Source organism: Chenopodium album, chromosome 16, assembly GCF_948465745.1.
Source record: "Chenopodium album chromosome 16, dcCheAlbu1.1, whole genome shotgun sequence".
Taxonomy (NCBI): Eukaryota; Viridiplantae; Streptophyta; class Magnoliopsida; order Caryophyllales; family Amaranthaceae; genus Chenopodium; species Chenopodium album.
Genome location: NC_137849.1, coordinates 45,381,610 through 45,403,668, shown reverse-complemented (window position 1 = coordinate 45,403,668; position 22,059 = coordinate 45,381,610). Strand labels below are relative to the sequence as shown.

Below are 22,059 nucleotides of genomic sequence, written 5' to 3'. Positions count from 1 at the left end.
CCACTATTGATAACAAATTTCATGTGATGGCAACCTATAAAAGTAAAAAAGTCGTAGATGGGTTTTCTATTAATAAGCTCATGTGGTCTATAAAAAGTTCAACAGGTGAACCCAAGCTCAATATATAGGTTAGATTGGAGCAGCGCTGAAATTGTGAAACAGAACTCACGTCGGCCTCCTTAATATTCAGAAACCAAAGATAACCGAAACTACACAGCAGAAACATATTGCATAATTAAACAAGAATGCATCATGACGAAACAAGAACATCTTAAAAACTCACTTTAAGAATTTTGCACCATGATTCGTTACTAGAACATCCTAATCTCCTTAAATTGCTATGTAACACCGAATTTTATGCCACACTAAACCATCAGAACACCAATGGCCAGCTGCATGCCTACCTCGTATTTTTCTCCTAAATCTTTCCAATTACACTTCGTATAGTTTTACAAACTCTCCGCAAATCTTCTTGTCTTTGAATTGCTTAGTCTAATAAATTTACAACTTTTACTGCTACATACTTTGTATTAAACTAGTCTACTGGGTCACAAAGATCATAAGATTCATTAGCAAGACATGTAGTTGTATATAAAATGCTTCAAACAGGATTTTTTTACGTGTATCTGAACATGCAAGCGTCATCCATGCAACCCTATACATACAAGATCCTTTCTGCACCGGCCAACATTAAGTCACTGGCTGAAAACCTGAAACCAAATAAATTTACCATCGTATCACAAAAGCAGAGTAAAAATTTCAAATATAATGAGTATAAAGGTATACCATTGATGGGATTGATAAACGAATATACAAGAGCTCATGGGGCAGTCATCTTTGCTGCTTAAGTAGACGCTCAAAGTCCTTTAATTGTGTTTTCAAAAAATCATGTTCATGTCTCATCCTTTCAAGCTGAGCCTCAACCACAAGCATCTCGTCCTTCAGCAGGTTTGCTCGTTTTTTCATCCAAGCCATTGTTTCTGCTGCTCTATGACCAACCCCTAGCCCCACAGAGCTTGTGTGATCTGCTTGAGGAATTACATACACTGGTTGCGGTCTACTTAATAGCACAACAATGCTGAGCTGCAGTGAGACACGGTAAAATATCAACGAGGGGGAGTTGATGAGTGCTACTCCAACAGAACAGGCATACATAATAAATCTCTCAGTCGTATCAGAATAGCTTCGAGTGAGTCTAAAAGTGACTAGTGCTCAGTGCTGACAGTGAATTTAAAAAAAAAGGAAAAAGTATGAACATTATTATACCTGCATTAAGAGGAGGATAATAGAAAATGCAATCACCAAAATTGGTTGGAGGTTGCCTTTACTTCTCAAAAAAGTGCAAAACTTTACTGCAATCTCTCTCGAAGTAGAAGTTATTGCTGTAGTAAGCATGTAGCAGATTCTCACGTAAGCTATTTCTAATTTGTTCACGAGTGCTCCAAGAGTTAGCTACAGTATCAATTATCCCCTGCGGCTCACTCTTCCCATGAAAACTTTCTGATTGTTCTGCAGATCCTCCAGTGACTTGTTGGTCAGCTTGGCCATCCTGAATCGTGTTAGGTACAGCTCCTTCTGCAAAAAAGATGTCCACAAATGAAAGAAAAAGGGGGGTGTGACTGTAATTGGACCACTCGATGCAGAATATTAAACTGGTTGCTGGTCAATAAAATACAAGTATCAAGTATGCACAAAGTCATGCTAAGAACTGCTTCATATTAAAATGTCATTGTACCTTCTGGTTTCTCGATGTTCTTCTTCTTTAATAGTTCATGTGCCTGAAAGAAATTATAAAAATAAATTCTTCACTGAGAATAAAACTGTAAGGAACTCCAATATAAAAGCACAACACAGGGAAAGAGATAATACAAGTTCTATCCAGGTTGCAAAAACTTCTCGACACTCTTCCACAGTTGATTTCTCAATCTTACCTATATGATAATAGCAAGGTAAATGCAACTAGCATCAATCAAATACATCCAGAAAAAGTATACAAGGGGCAGAGATCAAAATCTGCATCCCAATCAAGGAACACAATGCTTGTAATACACAGGAAAAAAAAAATATATTGAATCCATAAGTCAACCAATACAAGGGCTCTGCTGCTCCAGTCACAGAGAGAGAGAGAGAGAGAGTCAACAAACCTTTCCACATGGTCTTCTTAGAAAAAGACACATTTATATAAACTTGCAATATACAACTTTCTGATTCATCACTGTCTTTCTGAACATCCCATATTCCCTGAAAAGACATTTGAAAATAAGTTTTATTACAGAAGATTACTAATTTGGAATATATATATATATATGAGATAGATTCCCATAGCAACCCAATAGGATTCATAATAATGGACATATACCAGTAACATAAAGCCTCATCTCTTTAGAAGTTATATTTTCTTTTCAAATTCAGCAGCACACCTCAAAGCATACAGCACAAGCTTGAGAGAATTTTGGAGTAACTACACACAGGTACATCAATGTCACAAACAAAGACTAAAACAGAAACTATACAAGATGCTGGCCTACTGGCTTCACCTTCTCAAAAGACTGGATATTGTGTTATTGACTAGTTGACTACACCTACCCCGAGGAAGCTCCTAGCAATGGATGACCACGAGTTCACCATGTAAACCACAAAATATTAATCAAAACATACTGTTCTAGACTATGCATGGTATCCTTCTAGGACTATTACCTCTAAACCAGCAAATTTAAAAATTGAGACAATTATTCTGAAGTATATGGATAGAAAAAAGGCAATAACATAAACAAAAGACCAAAATCAAAACCTAATGTCTCTACGAAAAATCAGGACGCATATATTAACATCCAAGAATACAAATACATGAAAAAAATTATTTAACAATGAAGACTGATCAGTTGAGTAAAAAAATCAGCAGGAAGGTTTACCTCAACAGTAAAGTAATCTGCGTAAGGAACATCACTCACTTCCTGTGAAGTTCTGATGACAAGATGGCTGGCAAGATATTGAGAAAAATTAGTGTCAAAAACAATGGCCTAGCACATAACTAATAATTGGCAATCCTTATAAATCACTTATTGCAAAACAAAATTAAGCAGTGACAACCCTAGAGCCAGTGAATATAACATGATTTGATTGTGAAAAGAGAAATAATCAGCTTTTCTTCTTTTTTTTTTTTTCTTGTAGTAAAAAACCCAATAAATTTCCAAGTAAATAGAGTAATGATCTTCAAAAGAAATAATTTGGAATGTAAAGTCAAGAAGTTATAGCCTTATAGCCATTCAGTGTTTAGTGATGATGACACATAAGCATTCCAAGAAACAAGCAGTGTACAGTGTACCTGTCCTTGTAAACCTGAAGATTTTGCGTCTCCTTGCAGCCACCACATTTTGCCCCTTAAGAAACAGAAAAAATCAGCATCTTAGGCCATACTCAAAAAATCTATCTTTTCATGTATGATATTGGTTCAATAGAGATGTAGCTTACCAAAATATATTTTCACCGGATGCTGAAAACTTTTTTCACGAGTATATCCAAACTTATCATGAGGCAACCATGAAGTGCACCTAAAATCTGTATTCATAGAAGCAATAAGCAACCTGCTTCAGACAAACTAGGTAATTGAATTCTATAACCTATCTTCCTTTATTTTACATCTTTTTCTAGCCAGAGAAGCTCTTAAAAATTACCATCACCCAAATCCCTCCTATATTGAATAATCAGGTTCCCTTCGTATAAGGTTCAAATATACTGAGTAAAGTTCACATATACTGAGAGGAATACCTTTATCTCCGCATTTGTTGTGAAAAGATTCAACAAAACCAACAGCTTCGTCAGATATAAATAGATTGAAGAACTTCTCAACATTTATCTGCATTTCACAGGCAGATTTGATGTTATATTAAATTAATGGAAATCAGCAACATATAACTGCTATAGATCACCATAGCACCACACAACAATCATCGTAAGGAATGAAAATAAATACTCTTAGGTTGTACATAAGAATAAGAGCATAACATACCGGAAACTTGGACTGTGCAATCTTGGTGTAACTTTTAGGTACTGCACATTGGAAAGGCACCATCAGAAAATGTAAGGGATCATGAAGTGTGGATTTATACAAGGTACTCTATGCATAAGAGTACAGAAATATAGCATAATAACGACAAAAATTGTAAACAGTGCACTCATGTTAGCCTTTCAACTAAAGAGTGACAAGAGGTGAACAAAGCTTGCGTCAAACATTTTGTTACATTTGTTGTCCTTTCACTATGAAATCATTCACTTCTAAGTTCTTACTAATCAAAGTTATCTAGTTCACAAGCACAAAATTCAATTCTAAATAATCGAGTAACCTGAATAAACTCTTAACAAATTGGACATTTGATTATCTATTATCTGCCACCAAGCTCTTTACTTAAAAGAAAAGGGAGCATCTCTAGCAAACTAAACAGCGTATTTTATTTAAGGAATGTAATATATTTCCAGTATCTAACAAATTTGAAGCGTGCAGCTGGAATCGACAAAAAAAAGAAAAAAGAGTGATTTACTTTCAGGAGCATCCTGAGTTTCCAGGTTCCAATTGATAGACCGCAAAGAAGTAGAAGGTCCTGCATCATCTTGTTTCTCTTCTATCACATGAGGAACTCCTGAGGAAGTTGGCTTAGCATTATCAAGCACATAATCTGGAGAAGGTTTGTTATCTTCTGATGTAGACTCCTCCAAATTCCTGAGATAAGTCAAAGTAAGAAGGCCAAATAGCTGCATATCAAAGAGAATTTCAAAGAGTTGCTCACGAATTACCTCTCATCTATATCACAATCACTCGCAGGGAAATCAGAGAGGTTGGCATTTTCAGCTGGAATATCTCCATTTACCTGGGAGCTGCTCTCGGATTTAGAATCCTAATTGTTGACAGGGGTGCCAAAAGCGTTAAAATACAAATTTGTATTGAAAAACCTGAGGTTCATAAACAAATCCAGAAAATTTGATAGCTGCAATAAAGTTTTATTTTAATTCCAGATAGTCATCAAAAACAGCAGCGTATGACATTGTTTTTTAATGATCATAAAAGATAATCAAACAGTCTTTGAAGTTTGAGGGCAGGGTCAAGCCAAAACAGGTAGTTGGAGTAAGATCATCCTCTCCAATGTTCTAGATCTCTTAAGCATCAATTTCCAATTGTCTCTCAGAATCACTGTTTTTTTAACAATTAAATTATAACAAACCAAAATTAAAATAGCTCGTTAAGCTATTAATGCTTCTAATTTATTGTGAAGTAGGTATTGCTGACTTGCTGTTGTATAAGTCACTTGAAGAACTCTTTGTTATTATAGGAATCACAAGATCTTTAAAAACTGAAAATTAGTAACTAAATAATGAATAAAGCCACAATGAAATTTACACAGTATATCCGAATCATAGCTAGCATTAACACCTAATTTCACCTTAAACCCCATCCCCCAAATGAGAGAGAGAACCCCATCCCTCAAATGAGAGAGAGAGAGAGAGAGAGAGAGAGAGAGAGAGAGAGAGAGAGAGAGAGAGAGAGAGAGAGAGAGAGAGAGAGGGGATTTATTTGGAAATATATCACCCATTTGAAGACAAATAAACCTAGTATTGTAGAGCATAAATTAATCAAGCTCCAAAAGTCCTCTTGAATTGGACTTTCAATCATACTGACAATTGATTTTTTTTTTTTTTTTTTTTTTTTTGGGTGGGGGGAGGCCAAATCATTTTAAGACTAAGGCTTTGTTGTTGTTGTCGTTGTTGTTTTTGAGGGGGGGAGAGGGGGGGGGGGGGGGGGAATTTGCCATTGACATAATTCAATCACATACGTGACTTAACCCAACCTAGCTACACTTCAGACTTTGGAATAAGTCATTACAACTGCTCCCTCCTAAGAATTGAAGACTATTCACTCCCATCCCATCCCATGATTAACATCAAGCAAAATTTCACACACAAAATCTACCCCCCCCCCCCCCCCCCCCCCCCCTCTTCCCAAAAAATAAATAAATACCACCAGACTCTCCAGATGGAAATGTGTCACATGCAAAAAGTCTGTACATAGTTTTCAATAATGGTAAGTTTTAAGATGATAAGAAGGGTATATAATTCAGCCCTTTTCCGGAAATACAGCATGCTTATATTTGCAATTGACGGGACAGAAACAACAGATAACATTGATAAAACTCATGCAACAGGATATCAACATTAATGAAATTCATGCAACATATGATTATGGAATGTGCTAGAGTTTGAATCAAAATCATACCTCAAAATTCTGAACAATTAGTCTATTAACAATAATAAGTATAAACATAGTAATACCTGTTGATCTAATATCCTTTTAGAACCATTACTCTGATGTGACCATCCATCATCAATAAGCTTAAAAGCTTCATCACGGGACAAAAAAGAAGCGAAAAAGTGCTGCCAAACCATGAGAAATCATATAAAACAATCAAACTCGAGACCTCATCTAAGTATCAATGTTCTACACCATAGGCCACACATCATGATAAAAATTGTTACCTTCTTTCCAGCAGCCACAATTTCAATTGCATTAGGAAAGATTCCAGCAGTTTTGGCTCTTCGTACAGATGTGACTTCTTGAAGAGAGATTATTTTCTGGAGCAAAATAAAGTCCAACCACAAAAAAAGCCAAATTCTTAGTGCAAATGTGAATAGTGAAACAACAGTAGAAAATGTGACAAAAGAATAGTGATCTCCTAATAACATCAACTGGTGGTACTACCCCCAGCTCCCCAAGACATCAGCATGAATACTGGGTAAGAGCATGATTTTAAATGTTAGACACGTCACGGCTCAAATTTTGTATAAATGGTGACACTGGACACAGGTTCAGTAAAAAGTCAATTATAAAACATATTCCAATTTGAACAGACTATTTGCATTTTCCCTGTTTTTTTAACCTTTTTTCTCTCTGCAATTCCAGGCTCAAGAAAATGGAAGGGCCAGTTAAGGATTCCATCCACATGTCCGAGAATTGACTGTCTGACATGGGTACATAAAATCATAGGTTGCCCATTTGTTGTTTGGAATATGTGTCTTAAAGAGTATAGGCAAAGTGGTATAACCTGTTAATAAACACCTATTGAATTAGTGATACGAATGTGAATCCTCAAGTAGAGAAAGACAACTGTCAATTGCTCGGATTTCTAAGCTGCTCCAATTAGTTTAAATTTGTGATGTTTTACAGAAATCGTATATCACATTATATATCACATAGCATAGAGGTAAGAATAGCAAGTTACCTTAGTTTCAAATCCAAAGATGTTGGAGTAAAAGCATATGTAGTTCTCAAACAAGTACATATGCCCCTGCACAAACAATCATGGTGGCAAAATGTAAGGATAAGATTAGACAATAGTTTACCCATTTTTTATGTAAAAACCAATAAATGATCAACAATTGAGATAAAAAGACATATATTCACTGCACCCCAGATGGGAAAAGCAATATAGAAAACTATCAAAAAGTTTTAAAAAAAAATTAAAAATTAAAAATAAAATAATAATAATAACAATAACAATAACAATAACAATAACAATAACAATAACAATAATAATAATAATAATAATAATAATAATAAAGAAGGGTATAGAAGCAACCTTACCTGAAGAAGAATGTTTTCTTGTAATGCACAATTAAAATCCTGCAATAGAACCTGAAATAAAGGAAGTATCAAATGAGCTGTACATCGCTTATGTATATTGGTGAATAAAACTTACAATTAAAGAATATAATCTGCAATTAAAGTTTATCATGGTTTTAATTATAGAAGTTGTAACTGTTGGGGAGAATCATGGATAGGAACAAATCCAAGTACATAGTCATAGACTAATATTTTTCCTCCATCTCATTACCTTTAAGCTGGGGTGGGGTGGGCGAATTGCACATTAGAGTTGTATGTTGCAACCTGCCCCATAGTTTATCAATGCAATACTTCATGAGTCACATACACCAACAAATCTCATTTGTCAAGACCAAACTCAATATATGGTGGCTGTGCCTTGAATATCAAATTAAAATGGGCAAGGACCTCAAGGTTTAAAGTGAAAACTAAAGGGGATTTGAGCTTTTCTTCCATAAATGGCACGGGCACAAGGACAAGTGTACAACCTTGTGCTGGTTCAATGATGAGATTATTTGTTGTGTGATCTTCAGCAAAAGACCATAATTCGTTTCTAGAATCTAATTCCGAATACTCATAGGATTTGTTTCCTCTCATGTTCACTTCATAGATATATGAGAAGAATGTTTTAGGTGTAAATATTAAGCATGCGTTTAATTTGTTGGCATATGCCAGGATACTAATTTTAACCAGAACCCCAATCGGAATGCAGAATTGGCAGCAGCAGAGCGCATAACTTACATTCCTTTTATGCAAGTACACAACTAAGAATTCGATTACTTTGTTAACTTAATTCCTCCCTAATCTCTAACTTTAGTTAATTCGGAAAAGTATGGTGCATCTCTACAATTAGAAAAATAGAAAGTATACATCCATTGTATATTTGTTCGTTGAATCCCCAACTATTCACGGAGCTGTGAGGTTAGGGCGCATTCACACTCGAAGTGGCTCAACAATGCGATGCAAATGTGGTTGTACAATCATAAAATACTTTACATACTCAAGCAGTTATACACAATTCAAGAATTCCAAACTGATAATATTGATGATATTATTAACATATGATCAAAAATTAGGTTTGATCACAAGTGATTGAGATTTTCATGTCAATTAATATACAATTTTCTTCCATTCCAATAATTGATACCAAACTTATAAACATTATTCCCTAACAATTGCATGAACATTCAACACCAAATTTCCTACCAGTAAAAAGTGAGTTGACTTACTTCTTCAGAAGGCAGGCGAAAAAGCTGGCGATACTCTTCACTTTTAAGCAAATCCAAAGCCTACCAAAACCAATCATTCAACATTCAATAATTCATCATCAAATTCAAAAAAATCATCCAAAATTCAACAATTAGAAAGCGGTGATCAACTCCAAGCAAAAGCAAAATCGCAAAAAATCAAGTAAACAAACCTGAGAATCGGCATTTCTGGAGAAACTAGAAGCTCGAGTGATACGATCAGAGAGGTCGGAGGAACTTCCGGCGACAGCAGATTCCGATGAGTGGCGCGGAGGAGAGAGAGCAGGAGAAGACACCATGGTTTGAGACGAAGGTGGACTGGCCAAAGCGGCCGCCATTGAAGGAGATTGGAGAGAGAAAGTGAAGAAGATGATGAGAGAGAAAGAGAGAGAGAGAGAGTACTAGCAGTGAAGGAAGAAGGCTGGTTGGTGATGAGTATGAAGGTTGTAGTTAACCGACAAACACAGGTGATGAATTTTGGTGATGGTTCAAGAAATTAGGGAAGAAGGATTTTGTTGAAATGTTGATGTTAGACTTTGTTTGTTCGTTGTAATGGTGAACTTCCTTTTTTTTTTTGTCTTAAAAGTCGGGAGTGTGCGCAAAGTCTATTTGGAGTAATATTTACACAAAATAGAATATTCGTGTATAATTTGGACACTTATGTTGTTAGGATTAGTTGAGCATGTTTTTAAAATTTAATACTAGATCGTATGTAAACTATTAGATTGAAGATACTATGATATTATTTGAGATTGAGGCTGCCCCTATTGATCTTAATTATAAACATTTTTCTTTATCTAATGGTGATATCGTAAATAAAAAGAACAGTGCCACTAATGCATCAGATTGATGGTGCTCATGCTTGCTGCTTAGTTGTATTGTGTTGCTGAAATGGACATTCCATCGACATAAGCTTCCTCCGCCATTGAAGCTCCCTCCTTTTCTCTTCCCTGAATTCCACCCACCTTCCACTAACACTTCTATTGACAACCCCATCATCTCTAGAATTAAACGAAAAACCTATAAAATTTTGTGAAATTCAGAACGTGGACAACCCCAAAGGGTAAGGGTGACTATGTCCTCTATGCTGCAAAGCGGCTTTTAAGAATGTGCTTTATGGTGGTGGCAGCGATGATGAGTCTCGATGAGCAAATGGGAAGATCAGTGGTGGCGGTAATGGGTTTCGGAGAGGAAAAGGGGACATCGGAGGAAATCCGTTGACGGAAAAATAAAGCAAGGTGGTAGTGGTGGCGGCTGGGTAGGAGAGGAGAGGGTGATGAAGCTTGTTTTCATTCGGGATAATGGAGTGAGGTGATGGTGACTCATCAAATGAGTGATGAGTCAGCAGTTATGTTGTTTTTATTTACAATTCGACCACTAGATTATCAAACTTTGTTGATCAAAAGATCAATTTGTTGTATTTTCCCCTTGAGATTATGATCGGTGAGATATATCCATATATAAGGATGTTTGGATTGTTAAGAGGAGTTTTGACTTTTTTACAACTTAAGATATATTACGATATATTCTATATTAAGCTTTCAAATAAGGCTCTTATTATGATATGTTCTATATTTAATTTCTTTTTTTCCCATGTTATTGCTTAGAAAAATAAAAATCATTTTGGACTAATCCAAACCTTCAATCCATATTTTGGATTGTGTTTACCAAACTTGGTCCAACCATCATTAACTCGATCTCCATGTCTTAAACCGTCAAATTTTAGTCTCTGATTCGATATGAAGTTGGACTCGATGAACAAATTTAGTCATGCATATCAAGTCGACCCATGAGCTAGTTATGACCGATCATCATAATAGGTCAACCCAACACACATTACTACATTTTCATGTTGGGCCAACCCAACAATACAAAGGGCTATGGGTTGGCACTTGGCACAACCCATTCCCATATTTGTAATCAAAGTCATCAAGATGATTAAACAAAACAAGCACATAATTAGCATAATAGAGGAGAAAAAGTATGATTAATAAGTTAATTAGCACTACTATCCCTAACAAAGACTTTTGATGCACAAAACCCAAAATCCAAGTGTAAAGAGAATCATGAAAAAACCCACTCCACTCCACCCCACCCACCACTCTTGATTGCTTTTGCTTCCTTCTTCAACATTTGCTAATTCCAACAATTTCTTACTTATATTTTTCCCGGTTACTTTCATTATTCAAACCTTCTCTTTGCCACTTTTCTAAAAGCTAAGGTAGGGAAGAAATTTATGTCCCACCCAAATCAAATTAATTAATTTAAATTAAATTATAAAATAAAATAAAACACTTTCCTTTTTATGGGAATGTGAGTTGATGACCTATGGTTTTTGTAGTAAAATACTTTGAAGCTAATCATTTGAATCACTAACTCTTTTGGTTTTATGGGATTGAAGAATTCTTATGACCCACATAACAAGCTTTATTTTTCTTGATCATCATCGTTACCACCAATTGTAGGAAAGTTATACTTATATTTTTGGACAATCATGTGATACTATATTGTTATTGTTTTTTATATCATCCCTATAATATGCCACATAGTAATAATATTTTAGTAATATACTCATTCCATATCACCATTGACTTGACCATTATGGAAACACTCATATTTTCTATGTTAAATAACAGCAAGAGGTATATTATATTTAGGTTAAAAGGAAAAGGTTTTGAGTTTATAATTAGTAAGAATCCATTTATATATAAGGTCTAAAATGTGTAGCTAGTTTGTGTGAGTTGGAAGCCACCTTCTACCGATTCCTTCAAACTCAACTTCGATGGGTTTGCTTTTTTTATATTGCATGTCTACAATGACAATAATAATAAAAATGTGTCAAATTAGCGGCTATGGCTAAATCTTGTCCTACGTGATTTTAGAATCGCCTAATTAATTTTTTGCTTGATAAATTGTGGATGCTTTGTAAGGGTGGATCTCATATTCATATTAAAGACAATTCAAAAATAAGATAATATTTGAGGAACATTTGGAAAAAATACAATTAATGTAGGATATCAAAATTATTTTCTCGTATTTGGAAAAAATTGCATTCATCACACACACATCTGTACAAAGAAGCTCATTATCGAGTGACAAATTCTCTTTATTATATTAATGGTAAACTAATTTTGGTAGTATTTTTTATTATGCAAAACAATCGTTTTCTTGTAATAATTTTTACTCCAAATATAACAAACCTATTTTGGCTATTTATGAGTTTTTGCATGTTATGCAACAAACATTTTAACAGCCATAAATTAACAGTAAATAACAAAAATGAGAAATTTGGACATTGACATATCATATGAAAATGCCTAACCGCACGCGACCATGTCTCTTTGCTAGTGAATATGACTTAAACAGGATAATTGTACTATTCTTCCATGCTTCCATACTACAGTTTTTGTAAAATTCCCAAGTCTTTTAAATTTCCTTATTATTTAATGTATTTGGTAATTTACTGAGCATAATATTTAATTAAAGGAATATAATTACTAACCTAAGCTAAGAGAATCATCCATTTAGACAACTTTATATTGCAATAAGTTGGATTAATAATATTTATACAAAATTAGGAAGATGATTTGAGGATAAGGAATTCAAAGTATGATTGTACAAGGTTTTATATATTTTGTATTGGGAGGCAATTTTATAACTTGTAAAAATTAATTGGATTGGTGGGTAAGTTTTCATTTTTCCAAACCAATGTCTAATGGTTAGTTGTCCATGCATTTGATATTTGTTGTGACAACTTTTAACCACTTTTCTAAAACAAGTTAGAGAGTGACATGGAGTACATGTTGTTGCATAAGAGGAGTAAGTCATATTTAATTTGAGTTACTTTTAGCCATAATTAATATCATACGAAATACGGAGTATTATAAATTTTCAAATCACCCTCCATCCCTAAGTTTCTCATAATTTTTCAATCCCTCCATTCTTTGCTCAATTAGGTATGTAATGCAAAAGCCATACCTAGCTTATTAAAATTTGAAGTTTAGGGATAATAAATAGACATGTGGCAACAGTGGCGGATCCAGAAATGTGGTAATGGGGGTACGAAGTCCGGTTCGTTAAAAAATACGAAGCTTGACAAACTAAAGTTTAATTTATTTATAATGGTTTCCACCATCTTATTAGTCATTGAATGTATCCCTTACTCCTTAAATATTGTCCATAATTGAACCAAACAATTAAAAGTGAGTACAAAGTAGTATAATTAAAGGCCATACAATCACACTTTTATAAAACTCTTAAATTTTAATTTTAAGTCAACTATCCGTATAAATAAGCTAAAAAAGTATAACTAATTAAATTATACTTACTGTAATTCCTTGTCACAATAATGAACGAGTACTCAAATTGAGGCATACTACTTATTAATCAATAGCAACAAAAATATGGAAGTTTTATTCGAAGGAAAAAAAATTATAAGTATATTCCATTTAGCACTTATAATGCACAAATTTTTATTTAATAGAGAAATTATTAGACAATCATAGAATATTAATTATATATTTGAACATAGTAAGATAATAGGAGTATTAAAAATAATTGATATATTCATAGTGTTATATGTTTAAGTATGAAACATCATACTTTATAATAGTTTGAACTATTAAAATGAAGGCAAGAGGTTTTCGAAAATTTAAAAAAAAAAATGAAGGGCAAGAAAAAATTACTACGGTCATAGTTCAAACTATTTTCAATTAGATAACAAAAAATAAAAAAGGAAAGGAATTAAAAAAAAAATGTACCGCAAAGCAGCTTAGGCCCCGTTCTTTAGAGCTGCTCTGCTCTGCTTTGCTCTGCTGAAATCTGCTCTGCTTTGCTCTGCTCTGCTCTGCTTCAATCTGCTCTGCTCTGCTCTGCTCTGCCCTGCTCTGCTCTACTTAAAATTAATACTTAATATTGAATTATTATAATAATAATGTATATTTAATAATAATAATAATAAATAATTAATACTTAATGATAATAATAATAATAAATATTTAATAATAATAATAAATAAATAATATTTAATAATAATAATAAATATTTAATAATAATAATATATAATTAATATTTAATAATAATAATATAAAATAATATTTAATAATAATAATAAATATTTAATAATAATAATATATAATTAATATTTAATAATAATATATAATATATAATATTTAATAATAATATTATTATTAAATATTAATATTTAATAATAATAATAATTAATATTTAATAATAATAATATTAATATAATATAAGTAATATTTAATAATAATAATATTAATAATAACATAATTAATATTTGATAATAATAATATTAATAATAATAATATAATTAATATTTAATAATATAAATATTATTAATTATAATTAATATTTAATAATAAAATTTAATGATTATAATAGTAGTAGTAGTAGTAGTAGTAGTAGCAGCAGCAGCAGTAGTAATAATAATAATTGTAGTAATAATAATAATAATAATAATAGTAATAATAATAATAATATTAGTAAAAATAATAATAATAATAATAATAATAGTAATAATAATATTAGTAATTATAATAATATTAGTAATAATAATAATATTAATATTAATGAAATCTGCTCTGCTCTGCTCGGCTCTGCTTTGCTCTGCTCTGCTCTGCTGAAATCTGCTCTGCTTTCTGCTCTGCTGAAATCTGCTTTGCTCTGCCCAGAAGCTCAAAAGAACAGGGCCTTATTCGAATTGCTGATTTCGGTAAAGTAACAAACAAAAGAGAACTGTTTTCTAAAGTAGAAAACTAGGCGGTCTCTTTTCATAAACAACGCGCCAGCTTCTTTGTTTGTTTGACAGTACCTAAGAGACCTGTTTTTACAGAAAACTGGTCTCTTTGATATACAGTTTTTTTTTTTTTTTTTTTTTTTGAGAATGGGGGTACAGTTGTAACTCTATGTACCCCCTGGATCCGCCACTGTGTGGCAAATAAGTTTTGGAGGTTAATTATTTTACTTGATGCTTTGATTGTTTTCTTATGCATTTCATAGTTATGAAAAAGTAATCATGTAATGATGTAGTTATAGTAACCAATGGATCAAAATAATTCAATATCCTTTTCAAGACAATGAAATCTTATTGCCATAAAAGCATCTCCATTTTGTAATTTTGCAAAACATAAAGCCAATACAAAAAACAAAACAAAAAATAAAAAATCAAACGGATGCAAAAAAAGCCACGCTGATTGGACTCGGTCAATCCGTCAATTTCCTCAACAAAAACCATACAACGATCTTAACTCCTAATTCAAAACAAACCCTCTTCCATTGATATCCAAAATTACATCACTGCCCTTATAAATGTATCACCACCCAAAATCACATTACTAGCCTGACTCAATAGCTAAGTATGGTAACAGAATTAATTTCATAAGTAAGGAATCTAAAAATAACAAACTTAGTGACATACGATGACTTAAGGTGGTGATCAATGGAGAACAAGTTAGTCCGATAGCGAATTATCTCAACCCCTATCTCATTCCCTTCTCCCATGACATTGAGAAAGAAAGAAAGAGAGGGAGGAGTAATTATCTACATGAAAAGAAGTGTAGCACAAAGAAGAAACATTAATGGGGTCCATTTACCCTACAATGGATGGAATTCCTTCCTTTTCTCATACTGGAATCACAATCACTGATCCCACTTCTCTTTCCTTTTTAACTTTCTCTCTCCTCCATTCTTGTGCTGTTAGAATGAACACATGACCACCTTCTCTCCCTTCTTTTGCAGCTCCCATGAAAAAACAATTCAAAGGTAAACATTTTATAATAATTGTTATTATAAATTTTCAAATTATTAAAAAAAAATCAAATTGAAAAAGCAAAAGGAGCTTGTTTTGTAAGTACTGTTTGAGTGTGAGTTTATAGCGGCAGTACCCAACACAACAACAACTTCAGCTTTTCCTTTTTCTTTGTTTACATTTCATTCACATTTTTTATTCTTTCCGAATTTTCTCTCTCTTTCTTTTATGACTTCAATTCTCTCTCCAACTCTTCAAAGTTGGTTTTCTCTGAATTTATTTTCTCTAAATTTGTACAGGAATTCAAGTGGGTTTCTGTAGATCCACATTTTGTGAAGGTAGCAGCAATTTGAAGGGTTTTGATGTACGCCCACTTCACTAATCATTGATTAAGCTTCATAATTTTGTTTAATATTTGCTAATTTTGAGTTTTTGTTTGATTTAGTTTTCTGGGTTTTTTTTTGGTTCTGGTTTAAGTTTTGTGTCAGCATTTTGGGTTTTTAACCGTATTCCCACTTCAATAATCGGTAATTATGCTTGATAATTTTGTTATGTTTGTGCTAATTATGTGTATTTGTTTGATGGGGTTTTCAGGGTTTTATTTTTGTTTGGTTGATAATGTATGTCCACTTTATTAATTTCTAATTAATCTTGATAATATTGATTAGTTTCTGCTAATTTTGCGCTTTGTTTGATGGGGTTTTCTGGTTTTTCAAATTTGTGTCAGTATTTTGGTATGTTTATTCCTTTTGTTTTGTGTGTAATTTTATTTGTGACCTAATGGAAGTATAATCAGAGAATCTGTCACTTTTTTCTCTTTAGGGAATCATGGGTTTTGCTTTTTTTGCATAGATTGTTCTTTCTGCAGTGTGATATTCATAGTATATTATTATGTCATGATTGTGACTCAAGTTAAGCATTTGATGGCCTCCTACCATAGTACCATGTTGCTTTAATCTGTGTTCTTCTTTTTGGGTCGAATTCAAAGTTTTAATGTTTTTATTAGAGCTGGATATTGTGGGTTTTGTATTGTGTGCATGGTTATACATCACAAATCTAATTAAGAAGCTAAGCTGTAGTATCAGAAAATTTTCTCATCATATTTGTGTTTGGATTTTTATCTGGCTTTTAGCATCACAAGTAAAATTGCTAGTTTCCAACTTCCTAATTATAGATGATTATGTCTAAATCTGGTTTTTTATGATTAAATTTTGTTTTGATGTTTTCATGATAATTTTACTGCTGTATGCAGAGCTGGTTTTGCGGTTGTAGCTGTTTGTGATGGTATTTGCTCATCCAATATGGAGAGGATCCCGGAATTGAAATCGCTTCCAGTTCACTTGTCTTCTGCTAGTGTGATAGTAGGGAATAAAGTTATTTCTGCTAGAGAACAGTTGAGTCGATCCAAGGGACGAGATGCTCAGGACTTGGATTTTCCTGTGCCTACGAGACCATGGAAGGGAAAAATATCCCTGCAAGAACAGGACGATCTGATGTTAGATGTTATCACATCGAATCATAGTGTTGATTCTGTTGATGATGGTGTTGGCTCAAGCTCCTTTTCAGGTGCTAGTCATCCTCCGGAACCTGTTGATACTGATTTGATGAGACCAGTGTATGTGCCAATCAGTCAGAAGAAGCCAGATGCTGGATCCTTGGTGAAGAGCATTTCTGTGAAGGGTCCTTTTATTGATGATCTTACAATCCAGGCTCCTCCCAAGAAACCAATCCCAGCTGCTCTCTCTCCTACTGACAGCTTGTCAGAAGAACCTAATGACTTGAACACAATATCTTCTCCTTTTTTGGTTCCTCGTGCTTCACAAAATACAGAAGCATCTCTTCCTCCAGATAACGATGAAAAAGAATGCGTTTGGGATGCTTCATTGCCACCAAGTCCACTAAGTAGTGTTGATAGTTGTGTAGTTAGATCTATGAGCATTGCTAACAGTTGTGCTAGCACTTATAGGAGTGATGGCATTACCAGCGATGGAATGCTAAGCTTTGAAAGGAATTGTGAGAGTACAAAATGCAGTATTCGAGGCGGAGACTCTCTTGAAAGTGCCAAAACTAGCATGAGTCGAGCAAGTGATAGTAGTGGCCTCAGTGATGATAGTAATTGGAGCAACCTTACTGGAAGTGCTAATAAGCCACACAAAGGGAATGATCCTAGATGGAAGGCTATCTTGGCCATCAGAGCTCGGGATGGAATCTTGGGTATGAGCCACTTTAGACTACTCAAGAGACTTGGTTGTGGTGACATTGGAAGTGTGTATTTGTCTGAGCTGAGTGGCACCCGTTGTTATTTTGCTATGAAGGTAATGGACAAAGCATCTCTTGCTGCTAGGAAGAAGTTGAGTAGAGCTCAAACAGAAAGAGAGATTCTGCAACTGCTTGATCATCCATTTTTACCGACTTTATATACACATTTTGAGACTGACAGGTTTTCCTGTTTGGTCATGGAGTATTGTCCAGGAGGTGACCTTCACACCTTAAGACAACGTCAGCCAGGCAAACATTTTTCTGAGTATGCAGCAAGGTATGGTTAAAACATAAACACAATTGTTGTGTAAATATTATATGGTTCTACTGCTTCAAGAATGATATTGTGCTATCTTTTTTGCTCCATGTGACAACACTATGCTGCTGGTACAATTCCTTGTATTTGTATTTATTTAGAAGGCATTTCTCCCTTTTCCCCTCTTCTCTTTTTCTGCAAAAAATTCGCCAAGAGGTACCACTGCTGTAAGACTTTAATATCTAGGGGAGTTTCAGTATGATTAGACTTTTCATAAAATCAATATCAGTTGTTGAGATGGATGGTTTTGAGATCCAGTGGTTGTATGAGCTAATCGCAGAATCCATGAAAACAATGCATAAAGAGGGTTCTGATATGTAAATAACTTATAATTAGAGTCTCTTTGAAGTATGCCTACTTCTTTGGAAGATTACTGTTATGGATGTTACTTGTGAGCTAGAATGGGTCTTCTCTTCTCTCACATCGAGGCATCTTTTCTACTTTCCCTGCATTCCGAAGTCAGTTGAAGGGACTTGAATTACTTGATCAGTATATTATTGCTTTCCAATATAATTGCAAATTCTATCTTGCTCATGAAAATGATCAAGTTTTCATGAGAAGAAGGGTTCTTGTTTTTGTTTCTTGGAGTTTCTCGTTTCTTACTCTGTTCCTTTTCCTCCCTATTGTATAGGTTCTATGCTGCTGAAGTTTTGTTGGCTCTTGAGTATCTGCACATGCTTGGAGTTATATACAGAGATTTGAAACCAGAAAATGTCTTGGTTCGTGATGACGGGCATATCATGCTTTCTGATTTTGACCTTTCCTTGCGTTGCACCGTTTCCCCAACCCTAGTGAAAAGTTCCTCTGATTCTGGCCCTCCAAATGCATTCTGTGTACAGCCAGCTTGTATTGAGCCTTCAGCTGTTTGCATCCAACCAGCGTGTTTCCTTCCTGGAATCTTTCCTAAGAAGAGCAAGAAAAAAACCAAACAACTAAAAAACGAACCTGGATTTCTATCCAGAACTCTTCCTGAGCTCGTTGCTGAGCCAACCCAAGCCCGGTCCATGTCCTTTGTTGGAACCCATGAATACTTAGCCCCAGAAATTATCAAGGGAGAAGGCCACGGAAGTGCTGTTGACTGGTGGACATTTGGGGTTTTCTTGCACGAATTACTCTATGGAAAAACCCCCTTCAAGGGCTCAGGAAATCGTGCCACTCTCTTCAATGTTGTGGGGCAGCAACTGAAGTTTCCAGATTCTCCAGCAACAAGCTATGCAAGTCGAGATTTGATTAGAGGATTGCTTGTGAAAGAGCCACAGAACAGACTTGGAGTAAAGAGAGGTGCCACCGAAATCAAGCAACACCCATTCTTCGAAGGGGTTAACTGGGCCCTGATACGCTGCAGCACACCTCCAGAGATACCAAGACCAATGGAGATGGAGTTGCCAGGTAAGTTTGGGCCGGTTGACACCCCAGGTGTAGGTGCAGGTGCAGGTGCAGGTGTTGGACCTGGTGTTGGTGTTGGTAGTGTCAGTAAAAGAATGGCCAATACCGACATGAAGCCAGGCGGCGGTAAATATTTGGACTTCGAATTCTTTTAGTGTAATGCATACAGGACAAACTTTGGCTGTGTTTTGGTAGATCTTTGTATTGTCCTGTGAAAATTTGCACGCACATGTTTTGCTATGTGCATTTTGAGCACCTAGTTAGGAACATTCCAATTCCAATGCCAATCATCTGGAAATCTATATAGTTTTTTCAGTTAGATCGTAGTACATTATCTATTGGCCAATACTATTAGAGAACTAACTAAATACTTCATCATATTTCAACTACAGACTGTCATAGTTTCATTTCTTCTCATCATCATGCTATGATATCCTGTTGCACATGTTTTAGGTTAGAATATATCAAAAACCCCAGATTCATAATAGTGATTGTGCACCTGAAAATTCAGGGTAAAATGGCGTCAGCTTGGTCGCATACAAGCACGTAATACATTTCTTGAATTTAGAAATGCATTATAAAATCACTCGTCAAATAGTGTAACCATAAATTATGATAAGAAAAATCGTTAACATAATAAGTTCATACAGAAGTCCAACAATCCAAATAACAAATTTATTACCAGAAAGCATATACCATATACCATGGTCAAATAGCTCAATCTTTAGATGCTCGGCCCTCTGCCACACTGACAGCATTATTGCAATACTTTTCCCGACCAGAATTCCACAACTGCAAAACTATATTTTACTGGCCCTGTGGCCCTGCACCCCATTATAAGAAAAATAAACTCCCTCCACTTCCTGTTTTATTTCGACTTTTGGCATTATCCACATACTTGGTACTTATTTTGGTTGTTTATTGGATATATGTAGTATAAATGTTCACCTATTAATTAAAACACGAATAAAACCAACAAAACGCTAAAGTGAGTCAAAATTATTAGAGTTTTAATTTTGATATAACTTATTTACCAAGTCTTGTTTATTCTTGATACTCTCTTTCTTATACTTAATTAAATTTCTTTAAATCTCCTTATTTGAACTTACAAACACTTATCTACACTTACAAACATAGGTCAAGCTAATCATTGAGATGAAAGTCCACTAAAGTTGAGATTAACGTGATATGTGAATGCTAATGGAAGGTAATAATACTAATTAGTGGAAGCTAATGATGATCCACATAATTAGGAGAAAGAGCCAGAAAATGAGGTGTGATGTCTTAATTGGATTAAAAAAAAAAAAAAAAAAAAAAAAAAGACTATGTTCATCCACAAACTGGTAAAGTAGCCAAGATTTTCCATATGCTTGGTATCTTCTAACCAAGAAACAGACAAGACAAAAATCCATTATATAAGTAGATTGGAAATTCATGTCAGTGGGCACTTTCCAGTTTAATTATCTAAATTAATTGAATTTCTAGAATAAGGGTAATTAAGGTCCACCAACACTTCTTAATTATGATTGATGATGTAGTAATTTCTTTCGATTTCTACTATACGTTATTAATATATCTTGCACATGGTACAACTAAAACTATTTTTAACTATTAGCTTTCAAACCATTTTTCAACTTAACAAGTTCAAGCAAGTGATCAATCCTCAAATACTCATTAATCTTATACAAAACCATCAAAGTGGTTAATTGGTTATGTTTATCACGTTTATAACTTTATCACTACTCGCTAGCAAATACTTCTATTAAATTAACTATTCCATAACTTCATAAGAGGGTTTTAACCTTATAACGTCGGATTTCAAATATTTTTACTCTAAACCGCTATACAAGTTAAAACAAATAATAACCCCTACTCCACTAACTAACTTCTATATTCCCTACCTTTTTTTTTTCCCCAAATTCTTTACCTTGCAATATGTACAAATAACATACTGTATGCAACATAACAAAACAATGCAGTGTTAATTTTGTCTGCAAGTGAAAACAAGCATGCCTTAAATCAGTAAAATGATGGACCACCAAACAATGAAAGAGGTTAAAACATAAAATTACAGAGGCATTAATAATGGAAAGCTGAAAAATGCACCAACCAATTCTTACAAAAGGCCAGAAATGAAAGGGTTGGTTGCTGGTTTTTAAGTGTCCAAATTTGAGACATAATCTGCATCTTCTTTGGACCTTATTCCTTTAAATAGTGTCCAAACGTTTTGCTCCATTTTTTGCATTCTTGGCGTTTTCCTCTGACATTCTGCGTAATCCTTTGTTTTCGTAATCTTCCTTGATTTGGGTTGATTGTGATTCAACTCATATTATACGAACAAGCTAAGAGGTACACGCTATTGTACACGCATAGCGTGTACCATATAAGAAATTATAAGGGAAAAAAAAAAAAAAAAAATTAACCAATGCTCGCC

General features: G+C 34.1%; 1 protein-coding gene and 1 pseudogene across 2 annotated transcripts; one reads left to right on the top strand and one right to left on the bottom strand.

The window, feature by feature from the left end:
- Window positions 1-262: 262 nt before the first annotated feature.
- LOC145586683 (protein VASCULAR ASSOCIATED DEATH 1, chloroplastic-like) lies at window positions 263-9,461 on the bottom strand (annotated as a pseudogene). Its single transcript, XR_014100999.1, has 19 exons — window positions 9,069-9,461; window positions 8,878-8,937; window positions 7,631-7,681; window positions 7,269-7,334; window positions 6,526-6,621; window positions 6,322-6,423; window positions 4,792-4,892; window positions 4,539-4,717; window positions 4,010-4,050; window positions 3,769-3,856; window positions 3,472-3,558; window positions 3,326-3,380; window positions 2,913-2,979; window positions 2,145-2,241; window positions 1,870-1,931; window positions 1,736-1,778; window positions 1,267-1,575; window positions 787-1,083; window positions 263-710 (listed from the first exon to the last, which is right to left on the bottom strand). The product of XR_014100999.1 is annotated as a protein VASCULAR ASSOCIATED DEATH 1, chloroplastic-like (transcript).
- Window positions 9,462-15,557: 6,096 nt separating this feature from the next.
- LOC145586682 (serine/threonine-protein kinase D6PKL1-like) lies at window positions 15,558-19,944 on the top strand. The gene is made up of 4 exons (XM_081643575.1): window positions 15,558-15,678; window positions 15,964-16,028; window positions 16,917-18,200; window positions 18,871-19,944. The coding sequence occupies exons 3-4, from the start codon at window positions 16,966-16,968 to the stop codon at window positions 19,778-19,780; spliced, it is 2,145 nt and encodes a 714-aa protein (XP_081499701.1). The 5' UTR covers window positions 15,558-15,678; window positions 15,964-16,028; window positions 16,917-16,965; the 3' UTR covers window positions 19,781-19,944.
- Window positions 19,945-22,059: the final 2,115 nt, after the last annotated feature.

Excerpts from the sequence above, each read along its gene's own strand:
- LOC145586682 (XM_081643575.1), top strand. The coding sequence starts at position 16,966 with ATGGAGAGGATCCCGGAATTGAAATCGCTTCCAGTTCACTTGTCTTCT. Across the intron at positions 18,201-18,870 it reads TTTTCTGAGTATGCAGCAAG|GTTCTATGCTGCTGAAGTTT; the intron begins GTATGGTTAAAA and ends CCTATTGTATAG.